The sequence below is a fragment of the Mirounga angustirostris genome, unplaced genomic scaffold (assembly GCF_029215605.1).
Source record: "Mirounga angustirostris isolate CCGP_5_RB_7025 unplaced genomic scaffold, mMirAng1.0.hap1 SCAF_16, whole genome shotgun sequence".
Classification (NCBI taxonomy): Eukaryota; Metazoa; Chordata; class Mammalia; order Carnivora; family Phocidae; genus Mirounga; species Mirounga angustirostris.
The window spans coordinates 18740652-18751386 of NW_026991724.1; the positions used below are offsets into that span (position 1 = coordinate 18740652).

At 41.5% G+C, this 10735-nt stretch overlaps 1 protein-coding gene across 3 annotated transcripts in view; it reads right to left on the reverse strand.

Moving 5' to 3' along the window:
• CBFB (core-binding factor subunit beta) overlaps positions 1-9342 on the reverse strand; it is a 56005-nt gene extending 46663 nt beyond the window's left edge. Inside the window, exons 1-3 of one of the 3 annotated variants that reach the window (XM_045890971.3) lie at positions 8975-9336; positions 8669-8755; positions 3534-3650 (exon numbers count right to left, since the gene is read on the reverse strand). In XM_045890971.3, the coding sequence (XP_045746927.1) occupies positions 3534-3650; positions 8669-8755; positions 8975-9052 (282 nt within the window). In that variant the 5' untranslated portion in view covers positions 9053-9336. Of the gene's footprint in view, positions 1-3533; positions 3651-8668; positions 8756-8974 lie in introns of all 3 variants that reach the window. The other 2 variants (XM_045890972.3, XM_064580835.1) reach the window with 2 other exon arrangements.
• Positions 9343-10735: the final 1393 nt, after the last annotated feature.

Sequence of the window (10735 nt, forward strand, 5' to 3'; positions counted from 1 at the left end):
TTGCTCCACCCACAGTCTTTCCTATCTCAGATGACAGCAATCCCATACTCCCAGTTGCTCTTGCCAAAAACGCTGGAGTCATTCTCGACTCTCACACCCAACATCCAATCCATAAGCATATCCTGTTGGCTCTATCTCAAAATATATTCAGACTATGATCACCTCTCACCACCTCCAATGCTACTACCCTAACCTCTCGCCAAGATCACAGCAACAGCCAAACTGGTCTCCCTACTTCACTCTTGCCCCCCTACAGCCTATTATTAACCCAGCAGCTAGAGTGATCCTTTCAAAACCCAAGGTAGATCATATTGTTCATCTGCTCAAAAACCTAAAACTACTCCCCATTTCACTCAGAATAAAAATCCAGGTGTTTGCAAGGTCACATAAACTGGCTCCTTGTTATCTCCCTGATCTCATCTCCTATTACCCTCCTCCTTGCTCAGTCTACTCCAGGCACACTGGGCTGCTTGCTGCTTATTAAACACACGAACATGCTCCCACTCTAGGACCTTCAGTGACTGTCTCCTGTCTTTCCACCGATACCTACATGGCTCATCATTCCCTAACCTCCTTCAGGTCTCCGCTCAAACATGACCTTCTTTACCCAGACCAACCTATTTAAAATTGCAAACATTTCTGGTCCTCAATCATCCTCATTCTATTCAACTTTTTCTTTTCTTCCAGAGCACCTACCACTTCATAAAATACTACATAACTTATTTATTATGAATACTGTCTATCCTTCCCTCCTTCCATAAAACAATCTCTAGGGGAGGATCTTTGTTTTGTTCACTGATGCATCTCAAGTGCCTAGGACAGTGCTCAGTATACACAACAGGTGTTCAACAAGAATCTTCAGAATGAATGAATTTTTGAGCAACTGTGTCAGATACTGGGCTAAGCACTTTATACACTATTTAATCACTAGGGCAATCTTGGGAAGTATGCATTAACCTCATGTTCAAATTGAGGACCATAAAGCTTAAATAACTTGCACAAAGTTATATAGTAGTAAATGAAGCCAGGACTTAATTATGCCTAACTCTAAAGCCTTAACCCTAGGTTCCTCAAAGTTGGGTGTGAATGGGGAAGAGAACTAAGCTGCTTCAGAAAGTAATTAGGCTGAGAGTACGTGGAAGAAAAGATGCTGATCTGCGATCCAAAATAAGAAGCAGAGGCAAACAATTAACATTTGGGGAAATCCCTTCAATTTTTCTTTGCTTTTAGTCCTAGTCCTAGTCCTGTAGGGACAGAAATACAAGCTAATGACTATCAGAAAGAGACCATAAAAAAGGAGTAAGAAAATTAAAAGACCCCATAGCTTGAGCTCCATGGTTGAGAAAACATGGGTCAGTACCTTTTGTCTAAATGCACTGGTATCCTTTATCCCACTGGAAAGGAGCAATATACTAGCAGTTTCCTGTTTGTTTTTGGTTTTTGTGCCTTAACATGTTTTTTTCTTCTGGATCCTACTGGCGTAGTACAGGTGTTGAAAAATTATATTTAAAGAGTACACAATCTACACATAAACATTTACAGATTTAAATCTGAGGGAAAGACACTGAGTTTGCCACTGTTACTATTCTTGGAACACAGCCACACTCATTTGTTTACATATTGTCTATGGCTCCTTTTCCACTATAACAGCAGACTTGAGCAGCTGCAACAAAGACCACATGCCTGCAAAACTAAAACTATTTGATACGTGGCCTTTTACAGAAAAAAACCTTCTAAAACAACTATTAATAAAATGTAAGTGTCCTGATAACTTGCATCAGTTCTATCAATTGTATTTGAAAACATACCTTCTAAACACTAAAATAAGTCATACAACATTTTTGTTATTGTTGGTCATGTAACTAAAAACATGTCAATGGCTTAAGTCCAAGAATAATGTGGTCTTCGATCTGGTAAACAGTTATCATTACATTAATTTAAGCAAACATACTTTCTAGTAGAGTTAACACCCATTTATTAGTTATTAAATACTGGCAGACTTGGGTAACACTGAGATGTCCATTTTGAAGTGTCAAAATAGTTTAGCATTAAAGTTGAAGAAATAACTTTTTTTGGTTTATGTCTGTAGTATTTGAGCCACCATGTTAAACGAACGTTAAGAAAGTGTTTTGAACAAGGAAAAAAATAATTTCTTCATTGACTTACACATACATGCACAAAACAGACAAAGCATAATCCTACAGTGACTTCCCAACTTCTTCCTTATATATAAGAATTACCAAACAGTAAAACTTGGAACATTTGCTGTTAATCTTCCAAGCAAGCAAGCTAATACAGAGAAAAGCAAATCACTTATTACTCTTTTTAAAAATTCTGTAATCTATTTTCCCCTCTCCCTCTCCAAAGATTAGTTGGTTTGTCACCCACAAAAGATCGAATCCGGGGGTGCCTGGGTGGCTTAGTCAGCTAAGCATCCGACTCTTGGGTTTGGCTCACGTCATGATCTCAGGGTTGTGAGATCGGGCCCTGGGTTGGGCTCTTGCTCAGCAGGGAGTCTGCTTGAGATTATCTCCTCTCTCTCTCTCTCAAATACATAAGTAAATCTTAAAAAAAAAAGCAAACCCACCTTATTTCATAAAATTTAAACAAAAAGTCTTCATTGTAATATACAAAACCAGGAATCTTTTTCCCAAAACAGGCTAATACAAAAACCTTTGTATTATATATGTATTATGTTTTGCAAATAAAGTGAGAGATTATGTTATTCATGACGATACTTAGAAGAGTAAGTGAGCAAGTTGATCAAAACGGGTACAGAAACACAAAGGGAACAGGAGAAATACTGAGCATAAGATGAAGCCAAAAAATATTTTTCTTTAATATTTTATTTCAATAAGAGTCAACTTCTACATTAAAAGATGAACCAATCCAAGATATTTTTTACTAAATGTCACAAAGTTATGTAATACATCTAAGTTAGCATTTAATAGAGCTCTCAGCTTAAACATTTCGTATCTTCAACCTAAACTTCCAATATAAAAATTTTAAGGCATCAATTTCTTTTCCCAGCTTTTCCTCAAAACAAAAAAATTATTTCCAAGTTAAAGTTTTCACACTATTTTTTAATCAAAATTAAATTTGCAGTATTAACAGAAGTAGAAAGTTACCCATGAGCTATTTATTATTAAATTTTATGCCTACAGAGCCTTCTCCCATTTTTCTTAATTTTTTTTACAGCACCGGAATCACCTGGATTAGTAAAACAAAAAATAGCCTGTCAACACTTTTAAAGGAATTAAGTTTTAAATATTACATGTAAGAAAGCACACTACTCTCTTTAAGGGCTACAAGTTTCTATGATGAATATTATATACATGAAATTAGTAATGGAATGATACCAAAAAAATTTGACACTGATTTAAAAAATTGTATTACATCCTTATAATATGAAAACAAATCTGACCATATATGTATATAATCACACCTGAGATCTCTTCATTAAACTGTAAATCTTCCGATAGTCTCTAATAGAACAATCCACAGTATTTCAAATGCAAAGAAATGTTTCCTACCTTGCCTGCTTCTCTTTCTAAGTCGACATACTCCCGGCTAGGTGTCTGTCGTTGTTCTCCCTGCCAGCTGGCCGGAAAAAACTGGAGAGACAGATTGGTTCCTGTGGCCACAAAAGCCTTTTAGAAAAATCAATACAAACAGGATCAGGAGCAGGACATTACATAAATTATGCAGGCAGTCATTTATTTTTACATCAGTTTCTGTCTTAAGCCAGGCAGCACCGAGAATACTTAAAAGTAAAAAACATGCACTCATCATTTTTCTTAAGTATTAAGTTACAAACATCTGATTCCATTTTGAGGACATTTGCCATTGGCTGCTTAAATATAAAATCAGACATGGAATCAATACTTTCTTTCAGGTCATTTTTTGCTGACGTTAGGATCTCGCATTGCTAATGTCTAACCAGAAGCCATCATCCCTGAATTTAAAAACTTCTATTTTTAAATTTGAAAATCACTGAAGATCTAAACATTTTGAATTTTAAAGCATACCACAATTTCAAGATGTGTAAATGAGGCATTTTAATTTCTCTTGATTTCCCTCGCCTAATGGAACACTATGTTCTAAACCTATGTTAAAAATGCACAGGACTGTCTCTTCTGATAAATGATACATTAGCATGTAATGTGACAGAACTTCTCATCTCTCTAAAACCTTAGGTGACTTAAAAAATATGCATTTTCTGAAATTTAACTTTAGGAGAACTGGATCTGACTATACAAAAGAGTATTCATCTAATATTTATAATAAGATCTGGATGCATGGTTCAACAGACAGAACAATCTAAAACCATTTCAATAAAGTATTCTGTGTAGCCCCTAAGTCATTTAACTATATTTTCTCCAAGTAAAAAAATAGAAATAGCATTGTCCCTCTTCCCAAGGGAAATTCAGAAAGAAACAAAGAAATAAGTAAAAAGCATTTTGAAAAACACACACACACACACACACACACACAAAAACAACATTTTTCATCACCTAAATGTAAACTCTTCTTTTTTTGGTGAAATGAGAAAAGGTTTTGGTTTGTTTTATTTTACTAATTAAAGTTCCACAACATACTTTGTTTCCAATCAAAGAGTCTTCAACTGAAAGGAAGGGGTTCACATTTTGGGCAAATTGTTTAAAGCCATCAGCTGATTCAACTATCCACCAGTACCCCTGGTGATTAACAGCTTAGATTCTTTAGAGATAAAAATGTATTCTTCCTATTTCTATTATTGGTACTGGAGGTACAACTGTCAACCTAACTGCTAAATCTCTATAGAAATCTTTAATGGCATTTACCTAATCAACTGGGATACTCTTTCTTGTGGTATTTTATATAAATAGGGACTGAACAAACGTCAATATTACAACATTAACCTTTAAAAAAAATCTTTCCCCATTAACACAAAGTTTAAAAGACAAGTGGAGCGAAATGAACCAACAATAGTTCAAATGAAAAGCAGACTCTAGAAGGCACACTGCCTAGGCTATATGACGAAGCAAGTTACTTAGCTGTACCTCAGTTTCCCCACTAATTATTTGTAAAGTGCTTATAATAGTACCAGGCAAATGCCATTTAAGTATTTGCTAAATAAGAGAAACAGTTTTGAGCTGGATAAAAGAGCTAAGTTTTTCAGCCTCAGATAATAAAATAAATTCGTAGAGTGGTGGCAGGTAAGAGATTCAGTCCATGAATGAATGCCTTGTATCAAAATCCCCAAGGCATGTTTCTTTAGTATTCACCTAGTAACAAATCCTTCCACCCCCAGAGTACCCCAAATCAGCTCCCTGCTAAGTAAAAACAGTCTATAGATCTTATTACCTCACCTCCTGTCTGAAGACCAACCTCAGAAGAGATTTCCTGCTTCATCACTTCATGCCCATTATCTCATCAAGATCCCTCTCTCTGAGAGAGAAGTGGTAAAAACAGATCATTCTAGTATAGCATTTTGCAAATTTATTTGACCACAGAACTCTTTTTTTAATGGAATATCTACACATGCATAACAATTGGGAAAATTCTGTTCAAAAACATAAAAATGATACAGTGGTATCATTGTCTATATGTAAGATTTCCAGATTGTCCCAATGATTATTCTACAGGTTTCACTAATAACACACCTTATGCCAATCCAACATACCTTTACCCTTCCATCTTCAGGATTACAAATATATAGTTTTTACGGCTGTCACAGTCATCACCACACCTGAATCCTTTTAATTTACCATTAGTGTTGAAGACTTCTCCAACACTCTTACCACAATAAGAACTTACGTGAGGAATAAAACAGACCAAATAGGTTCTACCCCTTACCCATAATCACTTTTATTCATGCTATGATAAGGAGTCTGGGTAAGTTTTATAGTTATGATCACATCTATCTAAATACAAAATAAATTCATTAACTTCAATGATACACTAAGGAGATGTTCAAAATTAAAAGAATAAAAAGAGGGGGGAAAGGTCGATAATAGTTTTGGTAACTATGCATATTTTTACTGTATATAGCTGCTGTCAAAAGAGGCAAAATAATGCCTTCTACACACCTATTTTCCACAACCAAATAAGTAAAAGCCACAGCCTGTTCCTAACAAAAAAAAAAAATTTTAGGCATTATATTAAGTAACCTCTAAATTCAATTAATCAAGAACCTATAATACAATAAGCGTTATGCAGAGTACCTGTTTAGAGGAGAGTATATTAATGTATACACCACAAAGTTAATGTGGTCTCCACCCTCTAGGAGCTAGGGATCCTGTAATTTAAATGTGAAGAATACTGAATCAAAGGGGGAGGGAACTAGAAAAAGTGAAATTCCTTCCCAAATACAAAGTAACATTATTCAACAAATTAAGACACATATGCAATATTAACTACAAATCTTTTTTTTTTTTTTAATTTTATTTATTTGACAGAGAGAGAGAGCGCGAGAGCAGGAACACAAGCAGTGGGAGTGGGAGAGGGATAAGTAGGCTTCCTGCCCAGCAGGGAGCCCGATGTGGGACTCGATCCCAGGACTCTGGGATCATGACCTGAGCCGAAGGCAGACGCTTAACGACTGAGCCACCCAGGCGCCCTATATTAACTGCAAATCTTACACAGAATTCAACCTACCCTCCTTTAACTTTTAATACTTGTCAGATATTAAGAACTTATTAAAATTTGTAGGATCAGGTATCTGGAAGAGGAAGGCCTACAATAACTGATTTATCCCTGGAAAGAAACTTACAATAAATACAAGCAACCTATAATACTGCTATAATATTACAGTAATATTATAATAGAGCAAAAAAATTCAGATCTACTGTGGGTTAAATTATACTTCCAATTCATAATTATATGCAGTAAAGCCCCTGATGTGACAGAAAACAACCTAATAGCTATACTTCATTAGGTTTCCAAAAAAAACCCTCAGCTCTAAAAAATCATGAAGTACTTTGTACCTCATCTTTCACACTTACATCAATTAACTTCAGGAAATCCATTGGTTAGGTATACCATCTACCTTTCGCGAAAGGAAGCCCAGACAAAGAATGATATAACCACTGGATCAACTAATGAATGATTCTTCTACCACTCAAGGCCAAAACCGAAAGTGTGTGTCTTAGACATTTTAAGCATACAACTATTGTAACTACTCAAGAAACTTGGAAGTGGGCTAAAAACTGGAGATTTTCTTTCATAACATGCACTAGTGACCTAATATTCTAGAGCTCCTAATAAATTTAGCTAGTATCTTCACATCATCTGTAATACAATTCTAAAAAGTCTTCATTTTAAATAGCAAAATATTCTTAACAATAAATTTGATTTAGGGGCGCCTGGGTGGCTCAGTCGTTAAGCATCTGCCTTCGGCTCAGGTCATGATCCCGGGGTCCTGGGATCGCGCCCCGCATCAGGCTCCCTGCTCTTCGGGAAGCCTGCTTCTCCCTCTCCCACTTCCCCTGCTTGTGTTCCCTCTCTTGCTGTGTCTCTCTCTGTCAAATAAATAAATAAAATATTAAAAAAAATAAAAATTAAATTAAAATAAATTTGATTTAGGTGATGAAAAGGGAGAATTTTATGGTATTTGCACTGTTTTTCAATAAAATATATTCTCCATGAAGGAGGTGGGAAAAATAAATGTTCCAGTATGTCCTCCTATTGTTAACCCAAATTCAAACTCCACCATAGCTTCAAGTCTCTGCAAATGCAATGGGCCCAGTTCAGAGTAGATAACTAGATTCCACTATACAGTACTTCAACTTCTTTTTTCATTTTTTAATTAATAAGATCTCTTTTCTTTAGCTTCTTCCTACTTACCCTTTGGCTTTTTCATTCCCTCCTCGTTAGCACCTCCAATAGGACAAACCAAAAAGGAGATGAGACACTTGAATATTTTCCCCCCACGGTAAGGTTTGGTGAAGGCGAAGCACCCAATCTACCACCTGAAACAAGGCCTCATGATCAACTGTGGGTTTCGCAAATCCATGCAATTCTTTAGGAACTGCGGCACTAAACGGGAGACGTTTTTGAGGTTTGAAAAAAGATAATGGTTTCTTTCTGTGTCTCCTGAGCCTTAACATTCTAAGAAAATAAGATGGCTCATTCTTTAGGGCTTGTCTTTCTCTATTGGGACAATAGGTAACTGGTATAAAGATTCTCGGCTATACTGGCGGGGAAACAGCTTCACGTACAAATTTACCAACAAACCTAGCGTCCTGAGAAACCAACTCTCGCCCAGAAATCAGATCCTTGAATGAAGCCCAGTTCTTTTTCCGAATGGGTGTTTTCTCCCTTACAAATACCCCAACCCCTTAATCCGTGACACAGCCTGCACTGGGACCTCTCCTCGTTCAGCTGGGCTCCGGTGTGAGTTCCACTCGCGGCAAACTGTTTGCCGAGTCGCGTCTGGGAAACATAAACGGCCCGCAGAGGGCCACAGAGAAGCGTGTCCCCGCGAGGACGCGGCCCGCCAGTGTCTGGTTTCGCATTTTGAATCCCGAGTAGGAAGTGAGACGGCGCCCGCTCAGTTCCGGGAGCCGCGGCGTCCGCGGCGCCGTCCGGAACCGGCCTGGGCCGCGGCGGCCCCCGCGCAACAAGTGCCCCGCGCGCGCCTCGGTCCGCGCGCCTCGGTCCCCGCGCCCCTGCCCCGCCGACTTACGATTTCCGAGCGGCCGTCGCGGCAGGCGTTCTGGAAGCGCGCCTGGCGCTCCTCGTGGGGCCGGTCCCTGAAGCCCGTGTACTTAATCTGCAAGGCAGAGACGGCCCGAAATCAGGAGCCAAATCCGCGACGCCGCCTGCGCGCCCGCCCGGCCCGCAGATAAGGCCAAGCAGAGTCTGCGGGCAGGCGGCTGCCCGGGCGAGATTGCCCCTCCGCCGGGCTGCCCGGGGCCGCGCCGCCCAAACTTTTCTCCGCCCGGGCCCACTCGGGGCGCGCCGCGGCCTCCGCGCCGCCCGCCTGCCTCACCTCGCATTCGCGGCTCAGCTTCCTGAAGAACTCCTCGTTCTCGAACTTGCTTCTCTGGTCGGGCACGACGCGCGGCATCTTCCCGCTCTGAGGCCGCGCCGGCCGGCCGGGCTCCGGGTTTGCGCGGCACCCGCTGGCCGGCTTCGCGCTGACCGACTGACCGCCCACCCGCGGCGCCCTGACTCTGGCTTCCCTTTGTTTCAGGCGCCCGCCCGCGTGGGCTCCCAATCCCGGGAATCTGAGGTGCAGCCGCCCGCTCGAGCCCAGCCCACGCCGCCGCCGCCGCCGCCTCAGCCGTTGCCTACCGCCCGCGCGAACCCAGCACTCGCCGCCCCTGGCCGCCGCCGCCGCCACTTCCTCTCGCCGCCCACCTCGCAAGCCCGCCCGTCCGCCCCGCCCCGGTCGGCCCCACCCCTCCTCCTCGCGCGCCCGCCCGCCCCAAACTCCGGCAAACAAAACGCACCATTCACAACTCTGCGACCCGCGCCGCGCATGCGCCGCCCGCCCGCCTGCGGGGCGGCTGGGCTGCCGCGAACCAGAGCTCCTCCCGCGGCGCGGCCCTCTTTCCCTCGCCCGCCCGCGGGCTGCTCGGGGCAGAACAGCTCTGCGGGCATTTGCCCGGACCTTGGAGACGGGAAGCGGCCCGCGCGGGTCCTTTCTGTCGGCTGTATGGAACTTTGGGGCTCTTCAGCTGCTCGGAATGACCCCAAATTGTCACCTGAACGTGAGGAAACCTAAGTCCTTGGGGACTTTGTGTCCCACAACCGATGGGGAGGGATGTAGGCTCTTCCTATCGAAGACTAAAGACCACAGAATCCAACTGAATCCGCATCATGGTGGAAAGGTCGGAGTTGCTGGGAGTCAGACAGGCCTTGGCTGGGATCTCGCTCCGCTGCTTACACAAGCCTTACATAAGCCCTGGATGCTAAGCCTCAGTTTGCCTATTTGCAAAACGCAGACACAAGCTCTCACGGTAATGAGCACTCAATAAGTTTAAGTCTCTAAAGAAGAAAAGCTGAATTATATGTAAACCTAATGCCAGTCCATATATTTACCCAAATGTGCAATCAAACTGTAAAAAAGATCCACAAGTTTTAGGGAAGTCATTTGGCCCAAGCTGGAGAGAGTTTGACATGGGATTTATGGCAGAGGTTGACTCAAATGATCCTCAATAAATTCTGACCCTTAAAATTGCAGCGAGTCAAAAACTCAGTGCAAGGTTGGCAAATAGGTGCCAACTCTGACAGTAGCTGGCTATATTGCAAAGGATTGTGAGGATACAATGTCGGCCTGAATGCAGGGTTTGGCAGAATTTCCTACCCCTGCCTAGTTCAATCTCAGTTTTGCAGATATGGAACGGAGCTAGGGTGACCAACTGTCCAGTCTTCCAGAGACTATTACAGTGAAGGTCCCATGTCCTAGGAAACCATTGGTTGGCAAACTGGGATGGTTGGTCGTCCTGAGGTCCAGAGATGAATCAATTGCCCAAGGTCAGGGAGGGAGTTTTTAGCGAAGTCAAACCTGTAGGCTGGTGGTTTTAACAAACACACTTTCTGAATAGCAAACAATCAACTGTCTCCAAGGGCATTCTTTCCCAGTCCATATGAAACCTGTGTGAATATATGAGTGTGCACAAATAGAAAGGGTATAGATACGGATGTCAGCAAACACTACCATTGGGCCTCCATCTATCTCAGAATCTTCCCTCAGGTCTCTCTCTCTCTTTTTTAAGATTTTATTTATTTATTTGAGAGAGAGAGA